Source organism: Recurvomyces mirabilis, assembly GCF_035927965.1.
Source record: "Recurvomyces mirabilis strain CCFEE 5264 chromosome Unknown scaffold_1, whole genome shotgun sequence".
NCBI classification, from domain to species: domain Eukaryota; kingdom Fungi; phylum Ascomycota; class Dothideomycetes; order Mycosphaerellales; family Teratosphaeriaceae; genus Recurvomyces; species Recurvomyces mirabilis.
This window is the reverse complement of record NW_027041935.1, coordinates 1,206,566-1,223,364: the sequence shown is the minus strand read 5'-3', so window position 1 is coordinate 1,223,364 and position 16,799 is coordinate 1,206,566. Positions and strand designations below refer to the sequence as shown.

The window sequence follows — 16,799 nt, the reverse complement described above, 5'->3', positions numbered from 1 at the left end:
AGTGGTCTCCAACATCTTACTAGCTGTGCAGCCTAAGTACTCGAACTGCGTTGTCGCCCATGACAGCAGAAGCCATCTTCGAATCGCCGGAAGACGCGGTGTGTACGGCTGCTGAGTTCGACTTCACACTCAGCCACTCATCCTCGCCTTCGTCCAGAGGCGGAAAGAAAGGATGATCCGTGCCTGGCATTAATTAGTATACAGATGAAGAGTATAGTTCAGTCGTGGCCCGACTCACCAAACATCAACCTGTCAGCACCAGAAGCATCGATGGCAGCTTTCAGCCCGACTTCGGAGTAAATCACAGCATCAAGATATATGTTCTTCTTCAATATATCCCAGACATCTCGTCTCGCCCTAAGCTTCCCTTCCTTCTTCAGATGAGCATCATGTGCTATACAGCTTTCTATCCGCCCCGCCAGGAACGGTAGCGTGCCGCCACTGTGTGCCAGCAGCACTTTCAGATTTGGAAACCTGTCCCATACACCCGAGAGCAGCATCCGGGTCACCGCCACGGTCGTCTCTAGTGGGAAGCCCAAGGCAAGTGGTAGAACGTGGCCGTAGTCATTTGCTCGGGGCCCGTAGACAGAAGTAGGCATCCCGTAATGTGGATGGAGGAAGATCATTTGCTCGTGTTTCTCTAGCGAGGCGTAGAGGGGATCTAGTTCTGGATCGTCAAGACCAGAACCTAACCCTGAGGTTCCCATCACTATCCCACGATGATGGGGAAGAGTGACCAGTCGATCGATCTCGGCAACGATCTCATCGGCTGGAGCAGATAGAGGGAGAGTGCCGAAAGCAAATAGCTTCCCTTCATGCTCAGAACACATCCGCTCCACATCATCGTTGACCTTTCTAGCCGTTTCTGCGGCCGAGTCAGGAGGTAGCCAGTCCAGCCATGGATTTGCTAGACTGAGGACTGATATGTCGATGTTGTGTTTGGACATGAATGATAGTTTCTCGTTGACATCGTAGTATTCTGATCCGATTGGTCGACCACGGGAGGTGGAAGCTGTGTCTTCTGCTGGGAGGATGACTAGACGGTCCCCTGCTGCTGGATCATCTGGAAAACTTCGTACGTATGGTATTTGTTGTCGTGAACGTAGAAGGTCCATGTAGACTGGTGGGTACATATGGGTGTGCACATCGACGACAGGCATGGTGGGCGTAGACTTCAGTATCGACACTGGTAATCCTTGTCAAAGAAGAAGTTGTACTGTGGAAGTTGTACCTTTGGAGTAGCGATGTCATAACGAGGTTTATAATAATAGCGTGGTCTAATGCATACCTGCCTTATCTTGGAGGCAGCCAAAGAGGAGCTTATCGTACCTACCCACTTAGGTGGCTTTGAGCAACGAACAGCATATATTTCGCCACATCGTAAGGCGCTCATAACAAGACAACAACATCATCGACAACTGACCAACAAACCATGAACGGAACACCTAAGAAGGCAGTCTCCTCCGACACCCTCACAATCCCACTAATAGACTTCTCAACCTTCGTCTCCGGATCACCCCAAGAACGCCTGGCAACAGCCCAAGCAATACTCAGCGCCTTCCAAACCTCAGGCTTCATCTACATATCGAACCACGGCATAAATCCGCAAGCAATAAAATCAACATTCTCCCTCAGCGCCAAATTCTTCGCCCGCTCCCAAGCCGAGAAGGAATCTCTGGGATGGCAAGGCCCCGAGTCCAATAGAGGGTACTCGCAACCTGGACGGGAGAAGACGACAGACCTAACTAATGCCTCGGATATCGAGGCAAAACGAGCGGAGGAAGGAGCGGACCTTAAGGAATCCTTCGAGATAGGACGAGAGGGTGTGGAGGGGTGGCCAAACATGTGGCCGACCAATTCCCATCCTGATGATGGAGAGGGGAGGGAGTTCAGGGAACATATGCTGACGTTCCATGACGAGTGTAAAGGGCTGTATGTGCAGGTCATGAAATCCATCGCCGTGGGCTTGGGGATCGAGGAAAGGTGGTTCGATGGGTATTGTGACGGTGGCGACAACACGCTCAGATTATTACATTATCCCGCGGTCTCGAGCAAAGTATTCAAGGAGAAAGTTGGGACTGTGAGGGCAGGGGCGCATACTGATTATGGTAAAACCTCATCCCTACCACCAACACCCCCCTCCCCATCTAACCCCCGTCCTATCCACAGGTTCCATAACCCTCCTCTTCCAAGACACAGCCGGCGGCCTCCAAGTCCTCTCCTCCTCCAACACCTACATCGACGCCACCCCCATCCCCAACACAATCGTGGTCAACGCCGCGGACCTCCTAGCCCGATGGTCAAACGACACGATCAAGTCAACGAAACATCGGGTCGTGCAGCCTCCCGCTGCTAAAGGAGCAGAGGAGGTCGAGGTGCATCCGGCACGGTATAGCGTGGCGTACTTTTGCAATCCGTGAGTCCTTGAATTGCCTGTGCCTGGGTCTGATGATACTTTATGATCCGGCAGCTGATGGTGCGAGCACAGGAATTTCGATGCGTTTATTGATGCGATACCCAGTACCTATAACGACGCGCGCCCGAAGAAGTATGAAGGCATTAATAGGTAAGCTTGCTCGTGTACCACATTTCCTGACGTCCTTGGTGTGCACTATATGTGAGAGACTGACATGAGATCCTTAGTGGCGAATACCTGGCTCAAAGGCTGGCAGCGACGTATTGAGACCTCCAGATCAATCATCTCTTCGACTTCGTGATCGCGGAGCAGCTATTACCCTTGAGTGTTGTGGAGCTTGTTGGTCGCGCCTAAAAGTGACTTTGGACTTATGTGTATATGTATTAGTCCGCACTGATCGTACGTTATCTCCTGCTGACCATTGACGCTGATGGTACAGCAGTTTTCTCCTCTACCATTCCCCAGTCACCCAAGCGTCCAAGTCGTCGTATCGTGTACGTCCTCCTTCTTATCAATGGTCCTACGTTACCCAAAATCTCGTTTATACATGCGATAGGCGGCATTCGGTCCACCTCGTCCATACTTAGCGCATATCACAGCTGGAATACAACATACGAAAACCATAGCGCTCAAGCCCCGTCCTGACCTCCAATTATTCCCCGGTTCAACGATATCGCCTGCAAAATCCTATCCGCGCCCTTCTTGACCAAGATCTGCGCGACCTCCCACCCAAATTCGTCCGCATCTTCTCTCGACAAGATCCGCCTCCTAGCTTCCGTCTCAGCCACTTCGTCGCCGTCCAAGCTCACGACCAAAGCGCGCATGATAAGTTCATCCGTGGCGTATACATCAACCTCGACCGCAGCACCGTCTCTACTCACATATCCATTCCCACTGCTCTCTCCATTCTCCGCCACACCACTAGCTTTATGATAATCCGCCTTCGGCCGTGTCCCAATCCCACCGCTCGAGTCCAAAACACCAACCCTCGAAACCCACTCCGTCTCCACCCCAATAGGAACACTACACCCTCCCTCCAACGTCCTCATAAGACTTCTCTCCACCAAAATCTGCCGCATAGTGGCTTCGTCATTGATCCTGCCAAGAAGCTCCGCAGTCCGCGTATCATCCTTCCTCGTCTCGATCCCCAGCGCCCCCTGGCCAACAGCATGCAACATGCCACCTTCCTCTTTCGTCAGGTAAGATGTGATACGATTCGTCATGCCTACTCTTTGTAATCCTGCGGCCGCGAGGATGGTGGCGGAGTATTCCGAGTCCGGGTTATCTAGTTTTGCGAGCCGTGTACCGATGTTGCCTCTTATATCGGCGAACTTGAGGTGGGTGTAATGGCGTTTCAGTTGTGCTCTTCGGCGTAGACTTGATGTGCCTACTACTGAGCCTTCGGGTAGGTCGGCGAGACTCTTGCATTTCGCTGCTAAGCCGGGCTTGATGACTAGAGCATCTCGAGCGTCACCACGCTTGGTCACAGCACCCAGTTGGCAATCTATGGGTAGTTGTGTCGGCATATCCTTCAGACTATGCACTATCAGATCCAGTTCTCCATTCTGTAAAAGGACTTCCAGCTCCTGCGTCCATAGCGCTTTCTCGTTGAACTTATGTAGGGCAGTCTTCTGGTTATTGTCGCCTGTAGTGCTCATGGCATGGACCTCGAAATGACAAGATGGCCATGCTTGCTTCAGCGCTTGTAAGACAAGATCGGCCTGGACACGTGCGAGGATGCTCTGTCGAGTGCCAATGTGGAATGTCTGCTTCTCGCCATTGTGAGATGTATGGTGTTGCGATGCGGGGACGCTGCTTTCTGTGATAGTCGCATTGACGAGCGGTGCGTCCTGTAATCCTGCCATTGTAGGAATAAGTATAAGTGTATGTACGATCAGACGACAAATGGCGCATACATGTCACTTTTCGTGTCATTACTACAGCTACAGTACATCATACCTCGGAGAAAGGCATTAGGTTTTCTTGGGCGAGTGGGGCTGAAATCTTATTATCGTCTTATCGTGGATTCTGAGTTTATCTCGATGCAGGTACAGTCTAGCGTGGAACCAGCCCGCCAGGCATTATTATACGCGATGGTCTGCGATGCTGCGACAGCTTGAATATGCTGTTTCAGTGGACCAGTATAGCCTCACGAGGCTGAGACGTACGCGGCAAACAGGACGACCATATACATCATTATAGAACTATAGCCAGCCATATCATTCTCGTCGTACTTACAAAACACAACCATGGCCGACCAAACACCCAGCAACGCACCACGTCTACGTCTCCCCAGCGCCTCTCCCACCGCCAGCGACGATGCCTCCTCCACCACCTCCCCAGCTCGTGGAGCGGAAATGCGCAACTTCCTCCAGGCCCGTCTCCAAAAGAACCGCGCACCCCCACTGGTCCACAGCTGGGACTTCTACCACGACCGTCAAGACCGCACCAAAGCCACCAACCTCAGCAACGTCTCGCAAACAACCACAACGGACGACCCCAGCTCTTTCACCCACGGCAATGGTAAGCAGGACGAAGACGACTACTCCACCCGCCTGGAACACCTCGCCATCATCGACGACGTCCGCAAATTCTGGAACGTCTTCAACAACTTCGACACCACCCACCTCGTCTTACGGGACAGCATCCACCTCTTCCACCACCACATCCGGCCCATCTGGGAAGACCCGCGCAACCTCTCAGGCGGAAGCTGGACCTTCCGCGTCCCGAAATCCCTCGCCCCGGCCTTTTGGCAAGAGATCTGCCTCCTAGCCATAGGCGAGCAATTACAGACTGCTGTGGAGGAGGAAGGGAGGAAGGAGTTCCGGGATGATATCTGTGGGGTTTCGTTGGGGGTGAGGTTTAATTCGTGTTTGGTGCAGATCTGGAATCGGGACGGTGGGCATGAAGACGGGATTCAGAGGGTGTTGGGGGTGGTGATGGAGGCGTTGAGTGAGGATTTGAAGCCGAGAGAGGGGAGCTTCTATTATAAGAGGCATAGTGAGCATGCTGGATATGCTGTGCCGGAGGTCAACGGGAAGGATGGTAAGGGTAGCAGTAGCAGTAGTAGTAGACCTGGAACGAGTACGGGGGCGAGCATTGATGCTGTGTTGGCTGAAGGTGGGTCGTGATGTCTGGCTATCTTATGTTTGGAGAGAGGTCTACGAGGATGATCGGATTTGGGAATAGCTTGTGAGCGTTTTGAGCGACTGCATGGATGGGAATGGGAATAGTCTGGCGTAGAATGCTGGATAGCGGAATGAGACACGGACGGAGCTGGCTCTCCTGACTCCACTGGGCCATGATATCATGGAAGTCCATCACCCTACTCATGATGCGGTTTGACACGTGCCTGACTTCACTCGTGATGTCTGTCATCGACCCGGTCTGTAAATCCTTTCAGATTCGTGCATACTGACAATGGCATATTGCTTATCATGACCTTCCAAGCCCCCTTATACCTCCATAGCATTAGCCATCCCATGCACCACCGGCACCGAACTCGGCGGCACAGACCCATACTCGCAAATGACCATGCGAATGTACTCCGCCGGCGTAACATCATACATCAAATTCAGCACCTGCAGATTCGGAATCTCCTTCCAGTCCTTGAGGTGTTTCAGCTTCGGTGCTTCGTCGTCGTCATCGTCCTTTGTCGTAGTGCTCGTCATCGCGCTGGGTCCCGCTGCTGCTGCTGATGATGCTGGAAAAGGTAAGAGGAGCTCCTCGGCTGGGGCCACCTCATTCAACACAATCGAGTCCAGTGCCACTTTACCACTAAACTTGACGCTTTCACAGAGCACAATAACAGGCACGTTCCGTCTCTGCGCCTGCATAGCTACACTCGCGGTCCCAACTCGTGATAGTAGACGGCCATTACTCAACATCGAATGCGCCCCTAACAGCACCAACGTAGCATCTCTCACCGCATGCGCCAAGCCAGAGAAAGGCAGGTACTCCAATTCTAGCCCAGGCGCTGCTTGGATGAGGCTTTCAGCTAGCTTGCGACCTTCGAATAGAGGTCGTGAATCGACGACGATGACTCTGAACTCCGTCCCTTGCTCCCAAGCTTGCAGGATGGTCTTCTCCACGATCGAGCTCTTGGCGTAGGTGAGTACCACACTACCCCTCTTGATCTGTTTCGAGGCCGTGGCGGCAATGGCCTTGCCACTGACTACCACCCTTTCCCTCACGAACCTCCCAATCTCCTCACCTAGGAAATCCTTAGCTTCGTGCTCAGGCATCGCTGGATCGATCTCAGCAATGAGCTTTTTGAGCCAGCGAATCGCATTACCCATGCTCTCCGCTAGCGGTCGGCAAGATTTGAGGTACTCGATCTGCGGTGACAGGAAATACGGGGTCAGATGTCGTGGCAGGGAAGTCCCGGCTGGAACGGTATAGCTCGTTTGTATCGCTTCGCGGAAAGCGAGGAGCATGCTTACGCAGCGAGCACTACTGCCGCAGATGGTGTAGGTGCTGTATTGGTACCCTAGAGCTAAGACCGCGGGATGGATGTCCTTTGAGATCGATGCCGTGGTTCCAGCTGTATGAAGGCGCGGATGTGTGGTTAGATGGCTGAAAAGCTCAATTTCTCTCTTCTCTTTCTTGGGCTGTAGGGTGGGCTTCGAGGTCGTGGTGTTGGATTGAGACGGTCGCCGCCGTGGTGGCATTGTGGATGATGAAGACTGACCGGGTCGCTCTGGCCTCGAGTCTTGTGCTGGCTTTTGGCCGTGCCTCTGCCTTGACTTCTGTTGTTGTCCTTTCTGCTGCTGGCCGCCCTTCTGCTTCAATTCGTGCTCCTCTTGTCCTCCTTCAGTAGCGCCGTTGGTAGATGGTTCTGCAGCGGCTGGGCCGCCCGTCTGCTCCTTTTGCGCCGCTCGCCGTGCCTGCTTCTCTGCCTTTGCTCTTTTCTTCAGCTCTGCCGGGCTGATTTTGGTATCCTCTGCTGCTGGCTGTGTAGGCTTTTCGCCCTTGGGTTGTGCTTGGTCTGACATGATATCGGTGGGTGGTGCTCTTCAGTCTGGTACTGGATCGCTGATATGCGGAGGGTTTGGTCTGACTTCAGACCTCACTAGTATTACGGTAGGAGATCTGACTCGTTCGTACAGGCTACTCAAACTGCGTAGGCGTGCGAAAGACTCCATCTTCTCTAAGCAAAGTGCGCCATGATGGATCGCGAATGTTTAGGAATATTTGGCTTCTGATGACCTAGGGGATTGCTGAGTCTGCTTCTCGAATACGCGCTGACCATCGATACTCTGCAAGTATGATCGCTACTGCTATGTTTTGATTATCTTCCTAGGTGTCGATATATTGGTGAAGCAAAACTCCCCGCGCCCGATCCAGCTCGAACTTTTGTGACAGGGATGAGTGAGTCAATTCGCTTGTGACGCAAGGTGGGAGATCTCAATATAAATTATCTATCGACACACGGTACTGTACACCACTTACTATACACCACTTACTATACACAGATGCCCACAAGAACGCCTTCGCTGATACCTCAGTTTCTGCCTTTATCTACAGCCCGCTCAAAACCAAGCACACCACCCGGCGAAGAGCGTCGCCAAATTCTTCTCATCCGTCGCCTGCTGTATGAGTTCGTTGACAGTAGCAGACGTGCTTAAACTCTTGCTCAACTTCGTCTCCACCACCGTCAATGCCCGCTCCGCCTCGCCACCTTCATCTTCTCGCGACTTCGAACTGCCATCCTCGTCATTGCCACCCCCATCCTTCGACATCTCCATCGCTTCTTGCATCCTCTTCGCTCGTAGAGGTGAGACGGTCCAGTTGACGAGAGGGTCATATCGCAGGACGTTGAGAAGAGTCATGATGCTCGACTTGTCTTCTCGTAGTGCCTCGAGAGTAAACTCGCAGCAGCGGCGGAAGACGCCTTCAGTCTTCGTGACACCCATGGCGTCCACAATGTCCCGCGTGAGCCGGAATGGCACTTTCTCGGGTATCGGGAGTACTCGTCCAGCCTCGAAGGCGACACCAAGGTCGATGTGTACTGCTTCGCCGGTCTGCTCGTCGAGGAGAATATTCTGGCAATGTCGATCACCCAGCCCGAGCACCCAGCCAAGGATAGAGATTGCGGCCGTGGTTCTTGTATATGCTGTCCGCTTTGCAAACCATTCGTCTGGATCATCAAATAGTTCGAGGAAGAAGTGGCGGAGTACAGGTGGGGTTTGCGCGCAGATCTTGCGGAACTCTTTAACTCGTGCCTCCTCGGACGTATTCTCAACCGTACGGACCCTCCGAGTAGCCTCGTCCGAACGAATGCTCTGCGGATAGTAGGTCAGATGCGCAGGTTTGAGGTAGTCGCCTATCGGCTTGGTGTTGAGTACCCACTCCACCACTGCTGAGTGATTGTCGAGAGGGATGACCTTGTAAGCCCTGACATGTAGATCACGCTGCCTTGTTGTCTTGTGATTGCGCAGCATCTTTGACGCCTCCTCGAAGATCTGCTCCATAATGGCATCTTGACGCATGTCATCATTTTTGCTGCTCTTGAATAACTGCTTGTATATCTTGCCGTCGGTACCACGAAGGCCAAGAGACTTGGGCTTGCTGATACCGCCAGAGATACCCATGACTTGGTCCATGTGGGCGATTAGCGGCACGTTGTCGTATTTGCGATCAGGTCGCAAAGGTATGCTGATGATCGTGGGTGGTACATTGAGGCTCTTCACTCTGGTAACAAACCTGTTGACCGCCGGAAAGTCCTTGACTGCGACTTTGCTGCTGTTAATGCCGTCTACCGATACCCAAGCCAGGTTCTGGCAGTCCTTGTTCGCGCTAAAGACCTTGGTGAGCAATGGGCCCGACGTGGTCTTCTGCTCCAGATGATGCCTAATACTCTGGGCAGCTTTCCAGCGAGACATGGCGGCCAGGTCATCATCGTGATTAGGCTTTCGTGTCGCAGCGAAGATGTGGTGCACGATGTGATGAGGATGGTCCACACCAATACGTGTGATCAACTTAGACAAGGTGGTTTGAAATGGCGTCCTCTCACTAGCCAGTCGCGACATCAACTGGTTGTTCAGCACAACAAACTTCCAGCTCGGGACCGTCCCGAGATATCTGGCCACCACCTCGTTTGCTTGAGGAGAGTCACAATTCTCCAGCCACATGGCGAAGAATCGAAGGAGCGAAATATCATGCTCGTTCGAGGCATGCAGAGCTCGCAGATAATTCTGTAGACTTTGATGGATGTAGCCATCGCGGCTGTTACTGAGCTTCTGATACTCTTCGTCGTCCATCTCGAACCAGGACCGTGCCTTTCTTTCCGCTTGCTCGGCTTCCTTTAGGTCCCTACTCGATTTCCGCGAGCTCTTTGTGATCGTCTCTAGGTCGTTCAGGTCCTTTAGCTTCTTCTGTCGCATCCTAGATATGCGGCTGAACTCCTCAATGTTGCTCGGATTCTGCAATTGCTGATCACAAAAGGTTGCAAAGGCGTGAAAGACATTACCAGCTTCTCTGCCATCTGTACGGCCTTTGAGCTGCTCGATAGCTGGCTTCAGATAGCTTTGTAGGATATCGTCAGGACGCTCAAGTCGAGCCTCTGCAAGTCTGCCTGCAATTATAGCCAGCACACCGGATTCACCGACGGGCAAATCTTGGCTTTCGCTGTCTTTCATGGCGAGGACATCTTTGAGCATCTTGACTGATGCCTCAAGTTCGCCCGTCGCCCAGAGTACGGAAGATGTCTCGAGAGCTGTTGCGGCAGAAATTCTGAAGCCACTCTCCTGCTGCTTTTGGGAAAGCAACGTGAGCTGTGTTGATGCGGACAGCGCTTTCTGCAGGTTGTCGCTCTTCCTCGCCATCTGAGCGACACTAAGCAGGGCCTGAGCCTCAAAGAGCTTCGCAGCTTTTGGAGGGAAATGCATGTCCCGTAGGAGACCAAGGTTCCGTGAAAGCACACTGCATATTGTCGCACGATCGTCTGCTAGCTCATCGGTACCTTCAACCCGTGCACTATCGATGTGGTACTGTGCTCCATCTTGCGTACCGAGTCGGAGCTTCAGTGCTTGCTCGCCAGATGTACGGACAACGTCCAAGATGCCGCTGATAGAGGCGAGCGTATTGTACCATTCAACTGAAGGTAGCTTGGCTGATGAAAGCAATTGATGTTGAACATGCGTGGACAGAAGTGTAGTGAGCTTTGAACCGATTTGAGCTCGATCCGATGCGCGGCTAAGCTCTTGGAACGCAGAGAAGCGAATAGCAGCAGGGTTGCTGTCGTTTTGAGGCGCCTGTATGTCCCATTGTTGAAGCTGCCTGGCAGCATCGAACATCTTCGCCGACGAGCTTGCCGTGTTAGCCAGCGGTCCAGCTAAGAGAGCGTATCTGAGGCCGTGCAAGTCCATTGCATTCAGCGATGGCATCATGGCCATCGAGGCATCGGCCGAAGTGCTATGCATGGAGCGCATCGCACCGTCCATTTGTGCTGATTGATACATCAAGCTATTCAGGCCGTTGCCCTCGTAGTCCAGCCTTTCGATGACTGTGCCTAAGGAAGCGGTCTGTTGCACGCCATAGAAGGAATCTGGCTCCTCGACCTGCTTGAAGATGGACAATAGCAATTCGTTGGGTATACCAGCTGGCTGCAGCTGTGATAACGACACCCGACCGGATGATCTTTTGGGGTTGTTGGTAGTGGGTGGAATTGACTCAGCTAGCAACAGAGCGGCGTTGGGCAGGCCGCATCGACTTGCAGCGCGCGCGGCACTTAGCAGGTCGACCTCGAGCCATTGTATACGGTCAGCTTTTGTGGCTTCGCCCGGCCAGGACTGCCAACGGAGATAGAGCACCAAACGAATAAGCAAACGTTGCCGAGATCGCGAGGCTTCATCTTGCTGACCCAATTCTTGTGCGAGCGCGCTTGAAAGCTCGATCCTTGAGATCTGTTCCCTGTCGATTTCATCGGCAAGCACCAGATGCACAATACTGGGAAGTAGTCCCTCTGCAAGACCAGCGATAGACGCAAGTAGTGCGTTGAGGGAAGCGAGGAGCGGAACATGTGAAGCTAGCCTACACAGAGCCGAGGCCAGCCCAACGCACCAGTCGCGGTCTGAAACAGAGTTGGGTGATAGTAAAGCAAGTCTGAGTTCTGATCGCCCACCCTGCTCAATGTTGAGATGGGCCCTCGCGGTGTGCGGCACGTAACCGGGGGCTCCGTGTTGGATTGCATAAACCAAACTTCTGGGCAGCATCTTTTCGAAAGCTAACCTCTCAGCATCATGCTCAATGTTGGACGATATCGTGCGCAATGTCCAGTCTGCTAGGCCCGCTTGCGCACGATCCGACGCCATCAGAAGATCTGTCAAACTTCGTAGGATTGTGGCTCTTGAAGATGCCGTAGGTTCCTTCGCCGTCTTCTGTGCGTGGGCCAAAGCCTTCGGGTCTCGGTTGTTGTTCATTCGTCGCACCCCAGTGTATGCATACGCACGACCCAGAACGCCACCCGACCAAGAGGCGAATGAAGCGCCGGGCTTACTGAGCGACGAAAGTAGCCACAGACTGTCTGCATATTGAGCGCAAGCAGCGCCATCATTCAAGCAGTCCTCCTGTATCAACATAGGGACCTCGAAGTCGGCCGTGAGGAGGCTTAACGCCTCGATACACCGTGACCTCTCCATGAGCGGCTCATTCTGAGAGAGCTGGCGCAGCAGAACCAGTAATAGAGCACTTTCAGCAGTGTCCTTTTGAGCAGTACCGGGTAGATGGACAGTCTCTAATATCTTTGCGAACAATGTGCGATCTGGATGTGCGCCTGACTGCATAGAGCTTCGAGCAACATATTGTACTAGCCATGCCTGGAAGGCTTCCATTCTCTGTACAGTCTCGCGGTGCTGCGTCTCCTGTGTGGTGCTGTCTTGTCTTGTGGTCGAATGGGCCCTCATCTGTAGTATCACGACACAGATGAATCCATGCATAAGCGACGGGTCCTCGGTCTCGAGATACGATTGGCCTTGCTCTAATAGATACTTGAGTATGCCAAGGGCATCGTCTGCGCAATGACTTTCACTCAAGAATGGTCGGATAGAATGCAAAAGCATTTGAAGTGGAAAGCCTGAGCATGCAATATTGCCAGCCGTGCTAATGAGTATTCTGAGCTTACGCAGTACTTGCGAGCTGTGTAATGGGCCAAGTGCGCGGTCGATCGAGTCGATAAGCATTCGAGCGGCAAGCGCAAAGGACGAGGCATCCCATGGTTGTACAGGATCGTGGCCCGTACGTCGGCACAAACGCTCAATCTGATCCGGTAAGAATTTGCTCTTGAAGGAGGGCTGTTGACTGAGAGGAAGCTGCCGTGCAGAGTAGCTATGGGATTTAATCCTGGCAAGTGCTTTCGCTGCTGCACCATAAGCGGCTCGCTTCTCTAGCCACTGATCCTCCACATCCTCTTGCTGCATGGAAGCATGAAAGTTTCCGACGATGACGGGAAATTGCTCTGCCATGATGCTGATCTCAGTCTCCTTGCCTCCAACAAGCTGTCGAAGCTTGCCTTCTTGTGCAGCGTTCGTGACACCCGTCGACGACGAATCGGTAATATCCCAAGCTATGGTATAAGCGGCAATTTTCGCAAAAGATCGTAGGGCGAGGTCTTTCGGTGGTACACCGACGCACTTCGCCATGATGTGCAGACCGTCGTCTCTGCCCCTCATGAGCAATTGGGCCGTCACCTCCGCTTCGTTATCTCTCAGTAGTTCTTCTAGATTGGCGTACCGGAAGGCTGCGTACGGCAGACTGTTCAGGGTACGTTTCTCGCCTGCTAGCCAGGTGTATAGCAATTGCGAGGCGAACAAGCGGAACAAACGCTGAGCGCTATCGAAGCCCAAGGCGGTTGTCAGCTCCGAGATGCATCTTGCTGCATACGAGCCCGCGATCTTCACAAGACCTGCAGTCTCAAATATGTAATACACGCATTGCCTGAGGAGCGTATGCCAAGCAGCTCCGAGTCGCGAAAGGTACATCAGTCGTATTGCCAATCCCTCGGTACACGCGAACTCGTCAGTCAGGTTCTTCTGCAAGTCGTCGAAGATCTGATTGTGTGCCGAAAGCACATAATGTCCGAAGATGCTGTGGACGTTGTTTGCCAAATAGAATTGTACGCTGATCTTACCTTTTTGCACAAGCTTAAACAAACTTGTGCGGGCAGACTGAACTGCGCCTTCACTACCATAATCTGCATCGATGTTGCATACCTGCAGCAGGTACGCGGCAAAATGACGCTGGCCTTCCGCAGAGAGTTTGTCGTGCTCAACAGCATCGACAAAGTAGTTGTAAGCATCCTGACCCAGGCTCAACAACTTCTCGTGCTCGGTCTGGATGAGTAATGGCAGCAGGCTTGACATAACAGTCAAGATCGTGCAGAGAGCTGGCTCCGAGCGATCGAACTCCTCCGCCTCGAGAATGCGATCGGCAAGGTCGTCAAGCAGAGTGTAAGCGATCTCATTATCCAGCGGGACGTCGTGCTGTAGGATCACTGCCAGTGTCGCTCGGCTTGCTATCAAGTCTGCTGCGGAAAGGGACTTGATATAGTCTACGACCATGCGAGCTGGAGTTTGGCTTTGCGGCGCTGTGTCTTGCCGAAACGAGACTGTGCTGGAGACTGCGAGTGCATAAAGTGCAGTATTGGCTCGCAGCGCCAGGATGCTGTATTTCATCTGAGCATCGTTTCCAAGCTCATCGCAGCTGATACCCGCATCCCCGAGGTTTCTACTATGCTGAGATTCAAATTCGTCATCAAGGTCCATGTCCCCAATCTCTTTGCCATACGATGCTTGCTCACGCCGACGTCCCTGTATTGCAAGAGACAAGTGGCAGCATAACATATCCTGCGCTTGTGACACCGCCGCTGGCCGCGTATCACTGACGTGCAGGCCTGGAAGATGGCAAGTCGCAGATGTGATGACATTGTCGAAAATCTCTTGTGTGCAGTCCGTGGTAGATAAGAACGTTACGACGCTAAACAATAGCTTCTCCAAGAGTTCCTTAAGCTGCAATTGCCGCCGCTCGTCCTGGAAAGCGCTGTCGTATACGCTGAAAGCTATTGTACAGATCGCTTGGTACAAGAAGACGACCCTATCGCTGCCAATGCTACGAGCGCGATCATCGCGCCATCTGAGCCACAGTTCTTGAGCTTTCTGCACATCTGATATGTATCGTGTCAGTACTATGGACTCGTCCTGTATCGAACCAATCTGTAAAGATGTCTGTGTTGCATTGCAATTGCCGTCAAGGTTAGCCAGCCAGCTGTCGTGATCTCGATCTTCCAGAAGCAAATATGCTATCAGCTCATCCTGTGTGCGATACACGGTCCACGCCTGCCCAATTTTGGTCCAGCAACGCAGCTCGTTGTGAGATGTCCGGTGACAGCTGTGACCGATACAAGCATTGATCAGACGTACTATATCACTCGGCTGGGTACGAAAGTGGATATGGCACTGAATCTTGTCATCAAACATGCTAGGCGTGTAACGTCGAGAGAGCCACTGCAGGATACTCTCTTTCAGAGCGGAGGACGAACCGGGATTGAGACGCCACGACCTCTCGAGCAAAATATCTAAGAGGCAGAAAACCGAGTCTGCGGCGATGCTTGGTCCACTCGTGTCCATCGAGGTGGCGATCGCCTGTATGAGCTCGGCGATACTGGATTGCGGTACAACACGTCGGTAGATAAGAACGCAGAGCAGGTGACTGGCAGCTCGGCAGCTGTCCACGTCCGATAGAGCTCGGCAAGCCATAGTCCAGACGGCTTGCCACTTTGCTTCAATCATGTTCCCAGTAGCAACCTGCTGTAGGGCACAGCTGCAGAGTGCGACGAACGCCCAGGTAACGACCTCTGCAGACGCATCATTACAGACTTCGGCAACGCAATCCACTATTGCGCCGAGTTGTATATTGTTCATAGCCTGCTGTTGTGCAACAAAGCTCAAGACTTGCAGAGAGCAGACCTTGGTTCCCACGGAACCGATGTTGACGCCAGCGAGGATCTCTTTCCTCGTATGGTTTAGTCGTTGGCGTTTGCGAGGTCTTCTCGCCGTTTCTTCATAGATGTCGTTGTTATCCTCAGGCTCGGACTTGATGGTCTCGTTGTTTAGTTCATCACCATCGGGACTCTGTAGTTCAAGAAGCCCAGTCACAGTGGCGAGGATGCTTACGGCCGCCCAGGAGTGCTCTTGTGTGACACCAGCGGAGTGTAGAGCGAATAGGGTATTACCGATGTCCGGTTGTTCTGACTTCTTGGTTGATGAGAATGCGAGCCTCAGATGGTCGAGACGCAGCCGATCTTTATGGTCACGCTTGCTGTATTCAGATCGTAAGATCTCGAAAAGACCGCTCAACTCGTTCCAGATAGTGGGAGACTGCTCTTGTCTGGCAAGACTCGACATGTATGGCTGGAGATAGATGAGTGTTATCAACATTTCGTCCCGGAGACCACCGACACGAGTTGGCCAGAAGTGCTGGATTAGTCGGAGAAGCTGCGTAGTGTTACCTTTCGTGATATCAAGGTTATCGGTCGTTGACCACTGGAGCACACTATTGATCGCAACAAATGAGTCCTGGTGGCTGACACGAGAGATGGGGTTGCTTTTCAAAAAGTCCACCATTGCTTTCATGATAGCTTGCGCCTTGCCAGGAAGTGGTGCGTTCGGGACGGCGCTTAGAAGGGCCAGTGTTGCCACTATCTCATCCATAATCTGTTTCGTCGCAGCTCGCGATTCCTGTGAGGCAGAGAATTCCTTTAGCTGAGATCGTGAATTTGTTCCTGAGCGAGAGGATCGATGGCTCAGTCCAAGGGCCGGAGCGGGAGACAACCTCTGCTCAGCGCCAGATCGAGCGTCGCCTTGATATTCGTGCCCTTCCTTGAGTGTATCCAGGCAGAATTGAATAATGGCTGACCACTCAGCTGACAGCAGGTGTTCGACATGACGCTGTCGGCTAGCAATCGCGCGGAGGCATCGGATGTACCCCAGGGCCAGTGGAACGCAGAGACCACCCCGGGATACTGAGATCGTGTCGAGAACATGCCTAATAATTGACGAGATTGTCTCCTTTGAGATACTCCTGATGCCAAGCTCCACAGCGAGACGAACGGCAGTGGCGAGATTAAGCAGCCTATCAGCCGTGGTTGCTTGTGTTGTAGAATATCTTGCGCTTGCGCTCAACCAAATCGATCGGTCAGCTCGAATTAGCTCAAACAAGACCTGGTATATGGTCTGATATGTCTCGTCAGCAAGCGAAGTAGCATTGACATTGCGCTGATTGACACGCAGTATGCGAGTCAGATCCTCGAGACCCTTCTTGCGATTTGTCAAGGATCCGTCGAGCAGCTCCAAAGCCTCATCGAGGCCCACGTCGCCGCTCATCTTGG

General features: G+C 52.8%; 6 protein-coding genes across 6 annotated transcripts; 2 read left to right on the top strand and 4 right to left on the bottom strand.

The window, feature by feature from the left end:
* Positions 1-19: 19 nt before the first annotated feature.
* LTS14_000520 (uncharacterized protein) lies at positions 20-1,160 on the bottom strand (the record flags this gene model as incomplete). The annotated part of the gene is made up of 2 exons (XM_064833233.1): positions 20-183; positions 239-1,160. The coding sequence occupies 2 exons, from the start codon at positions 1,158-1,160 to the stop codon at positions 20-22; spliced, it is 1,086 nt and encodes a 361-aa protein (XP_064699502.1).
* A 272-nt stretch (positions 1,161-1,432) lies between these two features.
* LTS14_000519 (uncharacterized protein) lies at positions 1,433-2,683 on the top strand (the record flags this gene model as incomplete). Its single annotated transcript, XM_064833232.1, has 4 exons — positions 1,433-2,108; positions 2,170-2,416; positions 2,489-2,566; positions 2,644-2,683. 4 exons carry the CDS (start codon positions 1,433-1,435, stop codon positions 2,681-2,683), a joined length of 1,041 nt encoding a protein of 346 aa, XP_064699501.1.
* Positions 2,684-3,045: 362 nt separating this feature from the next.
* Positions 3,046-4,390, bottom strand: HEM3 (porphobilinogen deaminase; the record flags this gene model as incomplete). Its single annotated transcript, XM_064833231.1, has 2 exons — positions 3,046-4,266; positions 4,376-4,390. 2 exons carry the CDS (start codon positions 4,388-4,390, stop codon positions 3,046-3,048), a joined length of 1,236 nt encoding a protein of 411 aa, XP_064699500.1.
* Positions 4,391-4,665: 275 nt separating this feature from the next.
* Positions 4,666-5,547, top strand: LTS14_000517 (uncharacterized protein; the record flags this gene model as incomplete). Its single annotated transcript, XM_064833230.1, has 2 exons — positions 4,666-5,271; positions 5,299-5,547. The coding sequence occupies 2 exons, from the start codon at positions 4,666-4,668 to the stop codon at positions 5,545-5,547; spliced, it is 855 nt and encodes a 284-aa protein (XP_064699499.1).
* Positions 5,548-5,871: 324 nt separating this feature from the next.
* On the bottom strand, positions 5,872-7,410 carry LTS14_000516 (uncharacterized protein; the record flags this gene model as incomplete). Its single annotated transcript, XM_064833229.1, has 2 exons — positions 5,872-6,753; positions 6,859-7,410. 2 exons carry the CDS (start codon positions 7,408-7,410, stop codon positions 5,872-5,874), a joined length of 1,434 nt encoding a protein of 477 aa, XP_064699498.1.
* Positions 7,411-7,947: 537 nt separating this feature from the next.
* Positions 7,948-16,794, bottom strand: TEL1 (Serine/threonine-protein kinase tel1; the record flags this gene model as incomplete). Its single annotated transcript, XM_064833228.1, has 1 exon — positions 7,948-16,794. The coding sequence occupies one exon, from the start codon at positions 16,792-16,794 to the stop codon at positions 7,948-7,950; it is 8,847 nt and encodes a 2,948-aa protein (XP_064699497.1).
* Between the last annotated feature and the right edge of the window lie 5 nt (positions 16,795-16,799).